Source organism: Notolabrus celidotus, chromosome 18 (assembly GCF_009762535.1).
Source record: "Notolabrus celidotus isolate fNotCel1 chromosome 18, fNotCel1.pri, whole genome shotgun sequence".
Lineage (NCBI taxonomy): Eukaryota > Metazoa > Chordata > Actinopteri > Labriformes > Labridae > Notolabrus > Notolabrus celidotus.
In genome coordinates this window covers 22,938,689-22,957,626 of record NC_048289.1, presented here as the reverse complement: position 1 = coordinate 22,957,626, position 18,938 = coordinate 22,938,689, and the positions used below count along the sequence as shown (strand labels likewise).

At 38.1% G+C, this 18,938-nt stretch overlaps 1 protein-coding gene across 1 annotated transcript in view; it reads right to left on the bottom strand.

Moving 5' to 3' along the window:
* The window catches only part of LOC117830207 (proteasome activator complex subunit 4B-like), a 63,333-nt gene that overhangs the window by 19,358 nt on the left and 25,037 nt on the right, over positions 1-18,938 (bottom strand). Inside the window, exons 15-34 of the mRNA XM_034708231.1 lie at positions 17,708-17,772; positions 17,323-17,473; positions 16,911-17,009; positions 16,557-16,626; positions 15,242-15,309; positions 14,330-14,533; positions 11,430-11,587; positions 9,096-9,191; positions 8,909-8,964; positions 8,704-8,760; positions 8,553-8,608; positions 8,335-8,433; positions 8,191-8,253; positions 6,083-6,178; positions 5,794-5,925; positions 4,111-4,320; positions 3,891-4,027; positions 3,657-3,710; positions 2,919-3,048; positions 2,081-2,162 (exon numbers count right to left, since the gene is read on the bottom strand). Coding sequence (XP_034564122.1) covers positions 2,081-2,162; positions 2,919-3,048; positions 3,657-3,710; positions 3,891-4,027; positions 4,111-4,320; positions 5,794-5,925; positions 6,083-6,178; positions 8,191-8,253; positions 8,335-8,433; positions 8,553-8,608; positions 8,704-8,760; positions 8,909-8,964; positions 9,096-9,191; positions 11,430-11,587; positions 14,330-14,533; positions 15,242-15,309; positions 16,557-16,626; positions 16,911-17,009; positions 17,323-17,473; positions 17,708-17,772 — 2,083 coding nt within the window. The remainder of the gene's footprint in view (positions 1-2,080; positions 2,163-2,918; positions 3,049-3,656; positions 3,711-3,890; positions 4,028-4,110; positions 4,321-5,793; positions 5,926-6,082; positions 6,179-8,190; positions 8,254-8,334; positions 8,434-8,552; positions 8,609-8,703; positions 8,761-8,908; positions 8,965-9,095; positions 9,192-11,429; positions 11,588-14,329; positions 14,534-15,241; positions 15,310-16,556; positions 16,627-16,910; positions 17,010-17,322; positions 17,474-17,707; positions 17,773-18,938) is intronic.

The following is an 18,938-nucleotide window of genomic DNA, read 5'->3' as shown; positions in this document are numbered from 1 at the left end:
ACACCAGTCAAAGCATTAATTTCTTATCATAGTTTATTATTAATGATTACACATCATGAATAATTGAGTTTGTTTGGATTAATACTACACTGGAGGCAGAAAAATGCATGCCACACTCCAAGACACAATTCCCTAAGTGGATACTAAAGTGAATGGTATCTTATCTTGTTTCATTGTATAGTACTATCCTGGATCATACCCTGTTATACCATACTGTATCAAATCGTGATGGATCAAATCACATTGTATTGTATCATACAGTACTTTATCGTATTATATTGTATCGTACTGTATCACACTATGATGGAACGGGTCATGTCATTGCATTTGTATAACATGTATAGTATCATAAGGTACTGTTTCACACTATATTGTATCTGCAGTATTGCACCGCATTGTATCGTATCATATCATGTTGTATCATATTACATTGTATTGTATCGTACCATGTTGTATTGTTTCATACCATATTTTATCGTATTGTACCATGCTGTATTGTATTGTATTGTATTGTATTGTATTGTATTGTATTGACTCGTATCGTATTGTACCATGTTGACTTGTATCGTATTGTACCATTTTGTATTGTATTGTATCATACCCTATCCTACAATGTTGATATTCATCAAATCGTACCATATTGTATCATGTCATACTATGTTGTATTGTACCTTATCGTACCAGGCTCTATTGTAGTGTATTGTATCATATTGTATCGTAAGCACCTTAGGCTGCATGCGTGAATGTATGAAAGGTGCTATATGAATAAAAATGAGTTGAGTTGAGAGGACCATGTTGTATTCTATTGTATCACATTGTATTGTACCATGTTGTATTGTACGGTAATTGTATTTTACTGTATCGTATCGTATTGTATCGTATCTTATCGTGATGTATTGTATCGTATTGTAAGAAGTTGTATTTTAACGTATTGTATCGTATTTTATTGTATCGTTTTCAAAGAAGTTGTATTTTAATGTATTGCATCGTATTATATCGTATTGTAACAACTTGTATTTTACTGTATTGTATCTTATTGTAACAGGTTGTATTGTATCGTATCCTATCCTATCGTGATGTATTGTATTGTATCGTATTTATTGTATCGTTTTGTAAGAAGTTGTATTTTAACGTATTGCATCGTATTGTATCGTATTGTAACAACTTGTTGTATTGTATTGTATCTTATTGTAACAGGTTGTATTGTATCATATTGTATCTTATTGCAACAGGTTGTATTGTATCGTAATGTGTCTTATTGTAACAGGTTGTATTGTATTGTATTGTATCCTATTGTATCGTATTGTATCTTATTGTAACAGGTTGTATTTTACCCCATTATACCATATTATATCGTATTGTATTGTATTGTATTGCATCATATTGTAACAGGTTGTATTTTACCCCATTATACCATATTGTATCGTATTGTATTGTATTGTATTGCATCATATTGTAACAGGTTGTATTTTACCCTATTATACCATATTGTATTGTATTCTATCATCTTTCTGTATTGCTATCATGTAAGGATAAAATATCAAATAGCATATCTACAAGAGAGTGAAAAATGTGTGACTATCGGAAATCAGTGTCCCCATCCCATAAATTGTAGCATTATATTAATTACTATTTTGTCTGACCTTGGCAGGGAATCTCTGTATTAAAACCAGTATCCAGAGGGAAATGTCATTCTGTAACTATGGGTGAAGGTGTGTTTGTGGTGACTTAGTATTGTTGGTTAGCTGCCCAAGAAAAGAAAAAAAATCTGTTTTTATACATGGATAGGTTTAAGAAATATTTAAAGTTTCAAGTTAGCTTTGAGTTAATAAGAAATAAGCAATAAGACCATGTATTTTGGTTGTTGTTAACATGTTGTGAAACTACCACACAGTGAGCCTTCATCATGATATTTTGTCTCATTTAAATTTGAAGCTGAAGTTTCAGCTGATACTGCATTAGTAGCTGCACTGAGAGGAAGCCATACAACTCAAATTACTGAGTTGCCCTTCAATAATTAATGAAATTAAGTTATACACTGCACACGATAGCTAATTCATGATGGTATGCTTATACTCACTGATATCTGACGGCTTCACAACTTCTTTTTTTGATGGTCTTTTCAACTGTTTCAGGATACCTGCTACCGCTGATATCGCCACCTATAGGAGAAAAGATTACGCAGCATTAAATAAAAATAGAGCCTCTCTCTGACATTGCAGCTTGTCATTTCAGTACCAGTGTTAATCCAGCTTTGGATTGTATTTCTAAAGCACACACACTTCTTGTGCTATGAATTGCATTGCTCATTGTGTTTAGCTACTAACATTAGCCTAATTAACACAGGTTTCTCAGGTCTTCGGTAATTGTTACCACCAACTATTTTGTCCTCTATGGTTAGTAAACCATGTTGTGCTTTTGTGCCACTTTGCTCAATTGTAAATGGAAAAATGTAATCAACTTGACCTTATACCCAAACTCAAGGCGTAGCTTTTGTTCAGCAGAAGAAAATAGCCACAGCCAGTTTCTAAAGATACACTTGATTGCACTGTCAATGCATAACAGAAATGGAGGATCAACTCATAGCTGGAAAAAATGTAAATAACATCCAGAGGGTGGTGTCAGCTCCAAGAAAAGATTGTAGAAATGAGGTATCAAATCTTTTCCAGAGATATTTTGCTTTCCCTTTGTAGAGTTTTACAAGAAGCAACAATCTAAAGTCACAGCTTGACTGACATTTAAAGATGTACCTTTAAAGACGTAAACCTGGTTTAGGTTCTGAGATATGTAACACCATGTCTGAATCAGCGTGAGGCTTGTTCCTTGAAGCCCTGTGCCATCTCAAATACTTCCCTTTAACCAGTTGACCTTTAATCCAAACACAAACAGACACACATGGCACACAGACAGGCGCAGACCTTGCGTATGCAGATGGAGTCATGTGTGAGGCTCTGTGTGAAGAAGAGGACAGCGTCAGGTGGTAGCGGGTGATCTTCTCTCAGCTGGAGAGACAACAGGTCTGTGGCCATGTGCTCAAACTTCCAGGGCCTGAAACCCCCAAAAAACACACCCAAGAAAAAACATTTTTGGTACTCAAAGACAAGATCATGACTGTAGTATCCTTTCTCTAAACATCTGTGGTGAATCTTGGCTCTAAAATCTTGAGTCTCTGTTTCATTTTTTTTTTTTTTTTCTTTTTTTCTTTTTTTTTCTCTTTTTTTTTTTCTTCTTTTGGTTTTTTTTTCTTTCTTTTTTCTCCTCTTGTCTGCATATATATTTCTGGTTTGTGTCATGTTTGTCACAAACTGTCAAATATTAATGCAATTTATTCTTGCAGCAAAAGAAAAGAAAGAAAACCTTTTTCTTCTGTGCTTGTGACTGTGTGCATGCAACCATCACCATCCCTCTTAGAACTCTGGCCTATCTTTTATTGACAGCTAATATCATGTTCTGTAAAAGAGGGAGTGAGTCTCTGTTTCAAACCATGTTTGTTTTTAAAGCAGGTTACAATCTTTGAAGCTGGAGGAAGAACGTGTCTGCATTTCAATGACAGAATAAATATACCTCACACAGCATATTCCAACATTTACTATACATATTTACAAGGCAAGTGCACACACACATATCTATAATGAAGCGTAGGCAAGAAAACTTACAGGTCACGGTCTTCAAGGCAATCCAAGAGATCATTGACCAGCTTCTCATATTTTCTGCACAAGAGAAAAAGAGGCTGTATTCAGGAGTACTCCTACAACTTACAGTACCAATGGTTATATAATAGAGAATATTGTGAGCTTAGCTGATGCTCTGACTCTTTTATAACCTTGAGAAAAACTGCATTAAAAGTGAATGAAAGGAGAAGAAACACCTACGCATGTTTATATTCCTACCTCGCTGCTACCACGTTTCTGATTCGCTGACGTTGAAGCCCCTCTTTCAGCTCCTCTACAGACGGTGCTTCTAAACAAAGGGTTGGATTTTCGGACTCAGCGATGCGATTGGCCACCTCTACACAACTTTCAGAAACCTAACAGAGAAGAGAACAAATGTGAGCTTAAAAACATAAAAAATGTGGCCACAATCGAGACAGTAAATGGGGACTTCTCTCACAGTGAAATAAATCCCCATGGTGTCGTGTTGGCGGTGGATCCTGTCAGTGATGTCATCCAGCAATCGACCGATGGAGGGCTCATCCAGGGTCATGGTGGGAGACAGTCCACAGCGGACCAGGGCGGGCCACACAGCCCCGACACAGTCCCAGTCTCTCATACCGGCCAGACAGACGCCGCTGTGTATCCCCAGCAGGCAGTAGAGAGCGCCCTGTGCGACACAGACACACACAGACACAAAGGATGAGGACGAATGACAGATTATACTGTATTTAACATCTGCAGCATGGGCAGATCTACAGTAATGGAGGATCCCAAACATTATTCATTAACTTTGTAGACTACATGGTATCACAACTAGTTATCCTTTCCACTTTCTGACCCTGTTGTACATCCGAACTCAGCAGGGATGAGCTCTTGCCTTGTCGTCTTTCTAACAGCTCTATTCCTACTCTTCTCTCTTATTTTTCTCTTTCCTTTCCTATCATGGTGTGTGGGTATGGCGGGATGTGAGAGCCAGCATGGAAGGAGGTGGTTCCAAGATACCGTACTTAGCTTTTAAGCCTCCCTGAGGTGTTATGGGCCTAAATGGACAAAACACCGGTGAGGGAACATGCCCGATGGATAAGCCCCGGGGATGTGCTGCACATCTATCTTCATTTATCTTCATACTTGGGTGCTGGGGGACATTAGGGGCCATGTATGTAGGATATGTATGTTCTGGTTTTTGTTTTGTTTTTAACTCTGTAAAGCACTTTGAATTGCTCTTGTATGAATGGTGCCTTATAAACTCACTTAACTTGCCTTGCCTGTGTAGCTTATAGGTAGAGTATAAATATTGGTATGAAGGTGTAATAGGATAGGTTGCTTCCATAGACTGTATAAAATATGGACATAGTATCCGTGACGTCACCCATCTGTTTCTGAAGCGCTGTCCTGAGGCCAATCGGCGGCGGCAGCCATATTGCTGCTGTTGAGCAATTGTGATGTAAAGAGGCGGGCTTTGAGCCTCCAAGCCAACAGCTACAGTGTTCCCGCCTGTCAATCAAGTCAGCTGTGCCTCTCATTGGAAGACTCGTAATCTCAATATCTTCAAAATTGCCGCGTTAGAAAAAAAGATCAACCCCCGTACAGTGTGAGCCGATCGAGAAATGAGCTATCCAGACTACACTCGTTTTTTGTACCAGGCTGTAAACATGTTTATGTCTGCTGTAAAGATCTTCTTCTTTGAATTGGTGTGTATGTGGTTTCCGGTACTTCCGGATCCTCGATGAACTGCAGTTTTGAGCACTTCCACATCGGACTCATATTTTTAGACCGGAGGTTGCCGCTTGGTTGCTTCACTTTATATTAGAGCGCAAGTACCATGTGTTTACTGAAAGAAAGGGCAACTGAACATTTGCTTCACACTTTGATTAAAGCCGCAATGTGTAATTTTCTAACTGGGGTAAATTAAGAGAGTACAGGGCAACAATGTAGGATGTAGACTTTCACGTCTGAAGAAAAATCAGTTCAACTATAACAAACTACAAAATGCATGTAGGATTAAAAGTAACAAGCGCATGGAGGTCGATGCAGCCGTTTCAGCACCATGGACAGCGGTCATTATATGAAAGCCCAGGGCAACAACTGTGATTGTCACCATGTATTTGTTTGTCCTTGAGTGTGTGTGTGCTTGTCTTACCTTAAATTGCAGCTGTGTGTCATTCGGGTGTTGTGGTGAGAGCAGTTGGAGAATTCGGGGGATCAGGTCTCTGTAGGAGAAGGTAAATGTTCCCACAGCGGCCATCAGCACATTCTGGGCCTTGCTACGGACCTGTGTGAACATTAAACATGTGCACACACATGTGAACAGATGCACATACATATAAATCCTTAATTAATTCCAAGATTTCTCAGGTAAATGGGAACCAGCAGATGTTGTGATTTAATTTTTATTGTACATTTTTCCTTGTGTGTGTTGTCAGTCTTACTTGGCTGTAAGTGCTGGTCGAAAGCAGCAGCAGATTACAGAGCAGCTCCTGATGAACCACTTTATATTCACTGCCGTCCACCACCAGCTTCCTCATCTACCCGCACAGAAAGGCAATTTTTAGAGCATTATAGAACCTCAGACTTGTCCCTTAAAATAACACAACACATTTTATTTCATATGCATGTTAATTACTGCTTCATCTGTGACCCTGCACAGCGTGTGGCTTTATGTGTTTTTCTTGTTATTAGAATAAAGAAATCTACCGGCACTTTTTCCCACAAGACCAAACTGAATAAAACAAAAGAAACAAACAGGTACAAAAACAAACATAGAGGCATAGCACATAAATTAGAATAGGACTCATCGGATATTGTCTGACTTTTTGGTACATATTATCAACTTGAGCAACGAAGATGCTTAATGCTGTGTCACCAGTCTGTGTTCTGATTTGCTGACTCACTGGAATGCATCCCAAATGGTTGATCTGACGCCCATTCAACTAACAAGCATTTCAAAAGTAGTTTTCTTCTTCTCTCCATGACACAGATATCAAAGCTTACATTTTAACTTTTTACAAATCTGCATCATGATGTTGTTGCTTTGGCCAACTTCGAACACATGAATTGTGGGTAAATCACAATAAAACTGGTTTCTTTTTTGAGGTCATACTGCTGAGTGAAGCCTCTATGAAGCTTATGTTTGTTTTTTTTATTTGAACTAAAAAAACAGATAATAAAAATTTGGAAAAACATGAGTACATAAGCATAAAGTGCAGAAAGCAAACTTAAACATCTGCTAACATTCGTAATAAATATAACACACGCTGTACATGTGTAAAAGGGAGTAGGGTGAAGCTTGCTATTTACAGCGAAACTGAGACCCACCAGAAACAGACACACAGCTGTACGGGTATGTAATGTACCAAAAAATTACCGCACTTATTTTATAGAATTATCAAGAAGGAAAACTTTTACTGTGCTTTATCACTTCTCAAACTACTCACTAGGCTGTAAACAGGATTTTTCGCTGGAATGTAGCTATTTATCACTACATTATATCCGCCATGGTTTCCCACAGCGATATTATCATCATCAAAAGATAGATATAGGATCCTCAGGGGATCTAAAGTTTAAGTTTAATGCATCATAACTGGATAATTTTGCTGATGCTTATAGTCCTTCAAGTGACCAAATATTTTGTAATGGCTTTGTTTTTTTTACTGGCAACCAGCCATAACTTAAGCATGTATGTAAAAATGTTTGTTTATTTATCTATTTATTTATTTGTTTGTTTATTTTTCAAACATATTTTAATATCATGTTCTTGACCTTGTATTTGGATTGTGTGATAGGTTTGGGTTGGGATTGTTGAAAGGGTTTGGGGGTGGGTCTGGGATTGTGGTGGGGAGTCTTTTTTGTATTTTCAATGTATTCTTTTTTATTACTACTATTACTATTTTTGTGTACAGCAAAAGAAAAAACAGGAAGCTGTGGTTGCATCCCATCCCTGTACAAAGGTTCCCAAGTGCAACTTCAATGTGAGACATTGCCAGAGGAGATCAGACTTGTAGAATCAGTCCCTTGTTTTATGTCATTACTCAAGACACATTTTTACAGAAAAGCTTTTATTGTGTGATTTTATTTAATTTTAACTCTGTTTTTAATGGTCTGTTTTATAAGCTTGCATGCTTTTTAGTTTTTATTTCATTTTATTTTGTATCGCTCCATTTTGCTTTGCACTTCTTCTTGTTTGTATTGCCCACTGTGAAGCACTTTGTTACCTGTATTGAAAAGTGCTATATAAATAAATAAAATAAAGAATTATTGAACTTTGAAAACTGTCTTTGTTCTATTCGTAACATTTGGTGTAGATTCACTTTCAGCCATACGTTCACCCAGCAGACCTTTTACAAAACCGCCTCTACTTTGCCGGCACTAAACAACCGTGTGCATTGTTTTTATTTAGCCTTTCTGGGAATCCCCTGTCATAACTCCTGGCCCCTCCAGGGGTCCCCTCCCACCAGCTTGGGAATCACTGCCCGAGCACAAAACCTGAGAACAAGAGTGGATGTTCTTTTTAAAACTTTGTGTGCATTGTTTAGCTAACCTCGTGCTGGAGCAGAACCCGGTCGATGAGCAGAGCTCTGATGTGCTGCTTTTTCCCAAGGAGCTGCAGAAGCAAAGCAGAAACACTCAGATCACCCTGAAACAGACTTATTGATACTGACAACAATAACTTTCCCTGACTCACCCTGTTTTCCATGGACTTCTTAACCAGAGTGAAGCTTTTCCAGCGCGAGTCAAACTCCCTCTTTTGAGTTCCTCGGAAAAACATGAGGTCACTGATGATCTGTAGTCAGGTAGAAAGACAGAAAGGACGCGGTGAAACCTTTTGCCAGCCTACCTACCGCAGGACGGAATAATAAGATCCCTAACATGAATAATAGAAAAATCACAAGGGCTGGACACCTTAATGATGACAAAGAGTGACTTTGTGTCATCCTCAGAGTGCTCCAGGATGTGATCTGGATGGAGAGGAGTGGATGCAGATTAATTATGCTTCACATTTCAAACAGAGAGAGGAGTTAGGAGTGTTTTTGGAGTTAACGTCTTCACTCACGTAGCAGCAGTCTCATGGTTTGGCAGATGGACTCTCTGTAGTTCTCCCGTGAATCATCTGGAGGGGAGGAGACACACAGACGTCCCGTATGGACACAGAATGCAAAATGAGCGGCCTTATCGCACGCTGAAACTGATGAGGGAGCTGCTGCTGCTTCTGCTGTGTGTGCTGTGTGTGCTGCTTGTTTGTGTGTTTTCTCTCTTACCATACTCGACGCCTATATGCAGCTTCATCTCCCCAAGATTGACCATGGAGGGCACGCTGAGAGGAAACAAAATGTTCGGAAAGAAAACGTGATAAGCCTGCAGGACAATGTGTGTTGCTTTATGTGAGTGTGTGTGTGTATGTGTGTGTGTGTGTGTGTGTGTGTGCGTGTAGCTGCAGGGACTCACAGGTCAGATACGTGTGGTCCATCCAGAGGGGGCAGCATGCTCCCGGCTCCAAGGAGGCAGTGCTGCACGATGGCAAGACTCTGCAACAGCTCCTCCCTGTGAATTAGAGCACACGGTACAGCTTTTTAATTGCACTCTGTGTGTGTCCATTATGGGGTTTCAATATTCCTGCTCTTTAACCCATGGAGCATGCTTCCCCCAAGCCTCTTTTAAAGTAAAAGTAACAAGTTGAGTTGAAGTAAAAGGTTAAGTTAAAAATATAAGACTTGTTGACATTCTTTGTCTCTGGTTCTTTTTCATGACTTGTCTTTTATTCCCCCAGTTGGACTTCGGAGAACTTGCATATAATAACTGGGCTGTAGCTATATTTCACATATTGTATGTCATTTTATCTTTAAGTGACAATTTTATCACATCTCAACTGATATAGCAACTAACTAACTAACTAACTAACTAACTAACTAACTAACTAACATGTTTAAAAAATCCATATATGATTACATTATATTTGCAATGCATACTTTACTCTATTTAAAGCTCCTGTAAGGATTTTTTTGCCACTTAAAAAACAGCCTGAACTTAATACTACTGCTTCTATATGAGTAACAAAATCAAATGAGACGATGAGTATGCAGACCGACTATCTCTATATAGTTTTTTTTTTATATCTGATGCTGCTGCCTGAGGGTTGGTGTAAGGCAAAGTGATAAACAGCATGCTGCAGAGATACACATTTGCACATCAAAGGAAAGCAGTATGAGATATTTTGTTTAATAAACAGTATTTTCACATGTACAGGATAAACCAACAAAAAGATAGGATTTACTTTTTAGTTTTATCCACAGGGGGTGCCATAATCAACCCAACCAAAAGTTTCTAATAGGAACTTAAAGTTAATGCTGCCGCACACGGCCTGCTGCTACGGCCGTGTCAGATTCCAGCTTCTACAACTACTACTATCCGTCTCACCACTATCATCCATCTACCCCTCTTTCCAAGCCAACCCGGTCTCAGCAGATGACTGTCTAGCATGAGTCTGGTTCTGCTCAAGGGTTCTGCCTATAAAAGGTATATTGTCCTTGCCGCTGTAACTTGCTATATGCTGCAAAGTGCTCTGATAATGGTGGATTAAGATGAGATCAGACTGAGTCCTGTCTGTAAGATGGGACTGGATCTTATGGTGTCTTGATGTTGGGTCTTTGTTAATAATATAACATAGAGTACAATCTAAACCTGCTCTGTTTGTAAAGCATCTTGGGATAACATTTGTTGTGATTTGGTGATATATAAATAAAGATTGATGGATTAAATAATTTTAGCAGCTATTCTAGATTTAGTCTCAGCCTTTAGATGGAAATAACTTTGAGTTTTAGTCACATTTTAGTCTTTTTTGACTTTTATAATTCTAGTCAAGTGTTAAGTTGACAACTCAAAACATTCTAGTCTAGTTTTAATCAATAAAAACTAATCACATCCAAAACTAATTCAACTAGTTGATCATAAATTAGTATCAAACATCAACCAAATCCCTGTTTTTACACTTTTACACTTACATTGGCTCCTAAATTAAATGCATACTTTTAGTCTTATAGAGTTCCCCTTAGAATCTGTATTACTGGTCAATATTTTGGATGCTAACTGGTGTAAAAACCCCAAAGAAGAAGAAGAAGTCGAAGAAATAAAGCTCATATGTGCAACAAAGAATTCTGAGGCCAAGGTTTCACTTTTATGACACATCTTGTATCATAAAAATCCCTGTATGGACATTATAAAAAGGATAGAACCAGATTGTAACCAAAAGGGGTCTTTAAGTTGTGAAGACTTTGTTTTTCCTTCAGCTTACTTCTATTTTTTGGTTGTTTACAGCTAAGACAAAGTTAATAAACTGTAAGATTCAGACCTCTTTCTGTCTTATGGAATCATTAACTGGAACTTCGACTTTAAATACTTAAGTACAATTAATGTCAGATACTTTAAGACTTTACTGTAGCATCATTAGGAGTAGCTAACTTTCCCTTTTAACAAAGTCATTGTCTGGTTTGCTACTCAAGTACGGCGTTAGGTTTGTCAACACTGGCTTTCTAAAAGAAGCTACCTTGACTCATCTGGTCTTAAGTGGCTATATACAACGTTCCCCCCCTTGTGATCCTGGTGAGACTTCATCACAAGTGCTACATATATTAAAATAAGATATCATCATTCAGCTTGGATATGGGAAAATCTAATTTATCAGTGCTGAAATGCTAAAGGTTTCTTTCTTTTGCTCGTGTGTTTTGCTTGTTTCTGTTCAAAAATGTTACAAAATGAGAAACTCAGAAAAAGGCGACAGCACACCTGCTCATTGGCTGTTCTCCAGAGACGTGGCTCTTGATTCGCTGCAGCTCGGGGTGCAGGAGGTGGGACAGCAGCTGGAAAACAAAGTTCTCCTCCTCCTGACCGGGCACGTGCCAACAAACACCCAGAGCTGCCACATTTCCAGCTCTGCCCCAGTCCTGCAGAGGGAGAGAGGGAGAGAGTTTTTCCACTGGAACAGCTGGCATAAACAACCAGCACAACCACAAATCTGTCTCGCTCTGTGGTATGGAAGTATTTGTTAAGGGAAAAGAACACTCAATAATTGACAGAATCAAACATTTAACACAAAAAGAATCTACTGTGTGGTGACAGATTAATCTAAAATAGTACCTCTAAGAGAAATAAATAGAAAGGAAATCAAATCTGAAGAAAATACAGAAGCAGGGACCATGAACTGTAGATAAAAAGGAGTCAATATTTGAAACTGTGCTGAGAGACAAAGGTGTAATTGCTACCACCTACATAAAAACACAAACATACTTTCCCTGCTCTCAAAACAATTTCAAAGTTTTGAAAAGATAATCTTCCAGAGAAGCTTTTCTCTTTTGAGAACAGAGAGAAACAGCAGGGAGGGCAGGCAGCTCAGCTTTGTTTCCCGCTGCCTTGAAGAAAAACAGAGACAAGCTAAACATCCTTGTGTTCAGCCTCTTAGTAGGGAGTTTCAGCAACTTTAAAATGAAGAAATCTGCACATTCATTCATTAAATAAAAATAAAAACGTCCAGTAAAAAACAGAAATTTGAGGCTAAATCCTCATATGGTCAGATGTAACCAGAAGGTAAATGTTAGCAAACAATATAACTGACATTAACATATAGCTGTTCTAACTTCAACACTTTTCTCTGTGTATGCTACTCTTTGCTAACCAATCAGAGCTGCTCATGTAATCATATGCAGTTAGGACATAGACTATATAAGAAGGGGTTGTAGCCTCAGGGTCAAGAAAGCAAAGCTAACGCCAGAGTGTCTTCAAACTGCATTCTATCACATGGCCAGCAGGGGGGTCTGGTTTTATGGATGTCTATGAGAAACTTTTCCTAGACTCACTTGATTTAATAACAGAAAGGTTCCAAATAAGTAATTAAGTAAGTAAGTAAGTACATTTTATTTAGTATAGCACCTTTCATAGAATAAAATCACAAAGTGCTTCACAGAAAAAATATTCAATTTAAAATTAAATCATAAAAAATAAATAGGGGTGCTGGTGGCCTAGCGGTCTAAGCGCCCCACATATAGAGGCTATAGTCCTCGTCGCAGGGGTTGCTGGTTCGATTCCCGGCTGGTCGACCATTTCCTGCATGTCTTCCCCCGCTCTCTGCTCCCCACATTTCCTGTCTCTCTTCACTATCCTATCAAATAAAGGCAAAAAGCCCAAAAAATATAACTTTAAAAAAAAAATAATAATAAATAAATAAATAAATAAATAAATCATAAAACAGTAAAAGAAGCAGACAATAGCATAATTAAAACATTAGTCTGTACAAGGTGAGTCGAAGGACTGTTTGAATAAATGTGTCTTTACAAGTTTTTTTAAAAGTGACAACAGAGACAGCTGAGCGAATATTTACAGGAAGAGCGTTCCACAATGTTGGTGCCAACCAGCAAGCCCTGGTCAGAAGACCAGAGTGACCCACTGGTGAGGTAGGGGTGGAACAGGTCTACGATATATTCAGGAGCCTGACAATGCAGGGCTCTATACACAAAAACAAGAACCTTAAAATTAATCCTAAATCTAACTGGAAGCCAATGTAGGGAAGATAGAATTTGAGTGATGTGAAATGTCCGGCTGGACTTGGTCAACAGCCTTGCAGCAGCGTTCTGGACTAATTGAAGACGATGGAGGGACGACTTACTGAGGCAGGTGAAAAGTGAATTACAATAGTCCAATCGGGATGAAACAAAAGCATGAATGATCATTTCGAGTTCAGGATGTGACACACAATGTTTCGTAAATGGAAGAAACATGACCAGGACAACTGTTTTATGTGGGGATCGATATAACTCCAAGATTTCTGAGTTTAGACAAGTGTATTTATCAAGCATTCTTTCATGTAGACTTAAAGCTCCTTTGAGGTATTTTGGCGCCCCCTGTGGACAAAACAGTCCCTTTAATCTCTTTGCTTTTTAAAGTGGTGTGAATGACAAAAAATATAATCCTGCATTATTTATAAATGTATCAATTAGTGAGAATCTGTACTGTGGAAAATGTTAAAGAAGGATGTTTCCATAGCTTGCGGTTAATCACTTGACATGACACCTACCCTGTGACAGCGGTTTGGAACATTAAAAATAAACACACAGAAACAATCCACGTTGTCAAAAATGGTCTGGTTTGCTCTTTTAGGTCATAAAAAGGCATCAATATTCATTTGAATGTGTTTAATGACCAGTTAGAAAACCCCTACAGGAGCTTTAAACAGCAGATAAAACACTGCATGCTTTGGAGTGTGGCTTCTTTATGATCGCCTGGTTTTTCCCACAGCAACATGGAAAATGTGATGTTTGGTCTTTAGCTTGACTCAGGAGGGTTCTGCTGTTTATCTTTACAGCTAGTATTTTTTGTGTTAAGCCTGTTTTTTTTTAATCCAAATTAGCATCATATGTACTATAGCAGTACATTACAAATTGCTAAGAGCAGGTTCTAGTGTTAGCTGATAACTGCTCCTCTTCCCTTCTACCCTCTGCTTGAAATAAAGTCACTAACATGGCGTCTACTGGCTCCAGGAGACCAGAATGGTTATAGTAAAAAAAAAAAAAAGATGGATAACATCAGTTTTCATGCATGAATGTATGTTATAGTTTTGAGTAAAGGAATAGGGTTTGTTGTTTTCAATATCTGATATTTTTCTCCATATTGCATATACGAGTTGATGCGTTTACCCGTATAGGGAGGTCAGTATCAAATCCTCCAGGGGTGCTGCGGTACTCGGTGGGATATATGAGGGACAGAGAGCGGAGTGTGTGCTCCAGTAGATTGCAGGCGAGTGTGTATGCTCTTTTACAGCGCAGACGCACGCACACACACAGGATCCGTTCCAGGTCCCCTTGGTATTTTAACAGCTGTTCACCATCCACACGGGTAACCTAAAAACAACACGAACGAACACACACACACACACACACACACACACACACACACACACACACACACACACACACACACACACACACACACACACACACACACACACACACACACACACACACACACACACACACACACACACACAGGCATAGACATAGGCAATTCAGTGCAGAGTTGTGTCTTAAATATTGAGGTTATCTAGTAAATCACAGCATCTGGCTCGCTCCCACTCACATTAAGCTCCCAGGAGTAATAAAACAAAACAGAGAGGGTATCAATATGTTCTGGTTAACGACAAAGCTCTTTGATATTTATGACCATGCAGGGTCCACACTGCAAAAAATATCATTTTGTCATCACTTTTTCTCATACAGTGTTGCTTTTGTGTTCCGGTTTTTCTACAAGTGAAAATCTTCCTCAGTTCTAAAGCGTTTTATTTGATCCTGGAGTTTCATGGAGACTTATCACAAGTAGAATAGATGATAAATCTTCAGTAGCAGTGAGGGAATGACACCTAACTCCAAAATATTCTTAACACAAAGTGATCTACAAAAGGATAAAGTAAATATCTAAACCCTAGAGGCTCTCTTTTCAATCAATTTGCGATTAAATAACATTTTAAGACAAGAATCACATCAAACACATGAGCAGGATTCATATTTTTGTGAGTGTTGAGACACTCGGGACTTGTTATATCCTCCTCTCACCTCAGAGAGCAGCTGGAGGTTCCACAACAGCTCCTTATCCAGCTCGTCTTCACCCTGCAGCTCCTCATCTATACACACACGAGCACAAAAACACACACAGGCAGTATGAGGAAGCTGAGTAATGTACTATATTGCTCCCTTGACAGAATGAGCTCTCACAGCTGAAGTTGGGGTCATTTCGGGATTTCAGCAGCGCTAGCAGCCTATACCAGAGCATCCACTGGTTGTACTGTGGTTAAATTTCCTGAAGAAAGTCATCTCTTTCTCTGGATGACTGTGACAACTTGTTTTTGCATTTGAAGCTAACATAATATCAATAGCCAAATTAATTATTTATAACCAAACAGCTGCAAAAAGACATGCTCATCAGCCTTAGCTAGCTAACTCTCTTTTTTGTGCAAGTTACTGCAAAGAGCTGCTAGCGTAACTGTTTTGTCAGAAGATCATAAAATAGAAAACAAATCTTCTTATTGAAAATGAAATATAGATTGCATCTAACCAGAAGTGCTTTAGTAGTAAATTAAATACATAATACAGAATATGCAGAGTTATGAATGATGAATAAATATAATATAATATAATATAATATAATATAATATAATATAATATAATATAATATAATATAATATAATATAATTTAATATAATATGATATAATATAATATAATATAATATAATATAATATAATATAATATAATATGATATAATATGTATCTACATGAGTGACTATTGACTACTGCTACAGGTACGTACAGGCTATGAACAGGCTATGACTATATATGGTTATGGTATACATCAGACTTTATGTTACTATCTATATTTTTATACCCACAAATTCAACTACAACAAATAGAAAACATAAAATAATAGCTAATAATATATTTCTCTCTGACTTACCTGAAATAAAGGTCGACATTCGTCAAACTACTGCTTATTTTTTATTTGTCACAATTAGCAACTAACTGCTATAACCATCTGTTACAAGGCTAACTTCAAAAGGTATTACTCTCAAATAATTACCACTTACAAAAGACATTTTCTTCCTCACTCTGAGGGAAATGTAATCTAGTATGTGTTATTAAGGAAATGTAGACTTGCTTCTGTACTGAATACAATGCTGCTGGTACTACTAAGAATTTTTTAAGCATATATGCAGTTTGCAAATGTAAAACACTAATTCTAATGTATGACTAAAAACTACAACTATGACAAAAGACTAACTAGTCCCCACTAGTGCTTTTATGCAGCCTAAATGTACACACTGTACAGTATCTACTATACTACACTGTTTTGCACACACACAGTGTGATACTGACTGTCTGTAATGTGGAAAATGACGCTGCAGCAGTGAGGTACGAACAGACGGAGAGACTCAGCAGGATGACACTGCAAACACACACACACACAAACAAGCACACACGTTTTGATGCCAAAGAGGAAGCATGAGAAACCAGATCATGACACTGGCAGAAAAACAACAACAACAGAAAAATATGACATGTGACATGAAAGCAAAGAGGCTGATGAATAAGTGAACATAATTTTTAACGTGAAATAATTCCTATGTAATGCATGATGAAATTCACAAATCAACAACATGCTACAGTAAAATGTGTGAGGTGGAACAACAAATATAAGCAGTAATATCTGGTTAACACAGAGACACATACCTTCGCTGCAGCTCTGCACATGTCAGCCACCATCCTACCCGACACACACGTCTCGAAGAAGTTGGAGGTGGCGAAATTATAAACTTTCTGCAATGCCATCTGACACAAAAACAGTGTTTGGCAAGTTCAGAAGAGACATCAGATTTTAATAATCTTCAACATTACAACTGTTAAGATTATTATTATCATAAAAACAATATAATTGTTTGTTTTTTGTTCTTAAAGTGTTAAAAATGAGAAAGTGTATGAACGTTTGTTATGAGGGCCTCTAAGGTTAGCAGTCTGTAATAAAAATTAGATTTACTAATGTTCTGGATTACATAATTAATGAACTTATAAGAGCTGATGTTGCCTTAAATTTAAGGATGCACATCTGAGTGTTTAAGTGTTTGACTGTGTGCGTTTGTACTACCTTGTATATCTGTTTGGAGCATTGCGTAAGGATAGTGCTAACAGTAGACGACAGGCCAAGCTCCACCAGGCTCTCCAGATGAGTCTGGGTATCTGTCTCCATCTCGTCTCTCGTCTGTTCCAGAGTGCTGCTGTCTATCAGAGCGAAACACCTGCACATGCACACATACACACACACAAACACACACAGGAATGCACTTATAGACTTGTCAGTAATGAAAATGTCAACAAATGGCGTTAAAGTGAAAAAACAAGAAGAAGACTGTTTTACATGGCCGGCAGAGCCAGTCATGCAGACATGTGGGTTTCAAACAGAAAGAGATACATTCAAATGTTGACAACGAGGCTTTACACAGAGACAGTTTGACTTGTTAAATTGTCTCTACCTGTCCAGAAACTGGAGAACGAAGTCTTCAAATTCAGCTGAAGCAAAACACAAATCTTTTTCAATCTGATGGAGAGAAACAGAAATGAGGAGTTAGCGTATGTGTGAAACATCAAGGACTCTTAATATTTTATTTAGTACATATTAATATGTAAAGGCTTATTTTCAAATCAGAACATTTTGAGGAAAAGGGAAACATTTGAAGCTGAAGTCAGGGAACAGTTAGCTTGGCTTAGCATTAAGACTTTTCAAAATTGATATTACCCGCCTACCAAGCCCTCAAATTGATTTTAAAATTTAGCTTTTTGTTTTCAAGCTCTGAATGGTTTGGCCTCAACTTATATAACTGACCTCCTGAGCCTTTACTAAACCTCCAGGCATCTGAGGTTCTTCTAACATGGGTCTCCTGGCAGTTCAAAATATAAACTAAAGTGCGACCACGCTTTTAGTGTCAAGGCCCTGTGTCTTTGGAACAGCCTCCCCCCTCAATCAGGGCCGCCCACTTTGTCGACTCTCTTAAGATTCGCCTCAAAACTTCAACGCTTTTATATTTTAACATTAGAGTCCTCTAACCCCGAATAGGTTTCAATCCCCAATGATGTGCTTTTCCTTGTTGTTTGTTTGTCTCTTTTTGTATGTATTGTACATCACTTTGGTCAGCTTCTGCTGTGTTTTTAAATGTGCTTTATAAATAAATTTGACTTGACTTGACTTGACTCTAAAGCTTTTAAATATGTCTGTTTATTTAATCTTTAAATAATCTGGAAACAGAAACAATAAGCAGTTTTTTTATGTTTTTTTGCTCAGGTAACATTCTCCTGCTACTAGCCTCTACCCAGTCAAAATAGGTGCCTCCGTCTCCAGCCTATGAGCTACGCTTAGCTAACTGGCTGAATAATTATTGAGCAGACAAACAAGTGGTATCTATCTCTCAAAACTTACAGGCAACTCATTTAAGAAAAGAGTAGACAATCTTCAAATGATTAATGCACTTCAGGAGTTTAGCTTCACCAGTTCCTAGCTAAAAGATCTCCTGTTAGCTGGATACTAGCCTCAAAGAGTCAATTAGAAATGGTTTCATCAACTTAACGAAGTGGTCAGCAGATTTCGTTAGCTATTAAAATCCTAAGACAAGCTGTTTTTATCAGTTTCAGTCTTTGTGCTAGGCTAAGCTAACTGGCTAGTTGTTCACTGTGAAGTGAGGATGATATCAAACTCTCAAAAAATGTCTG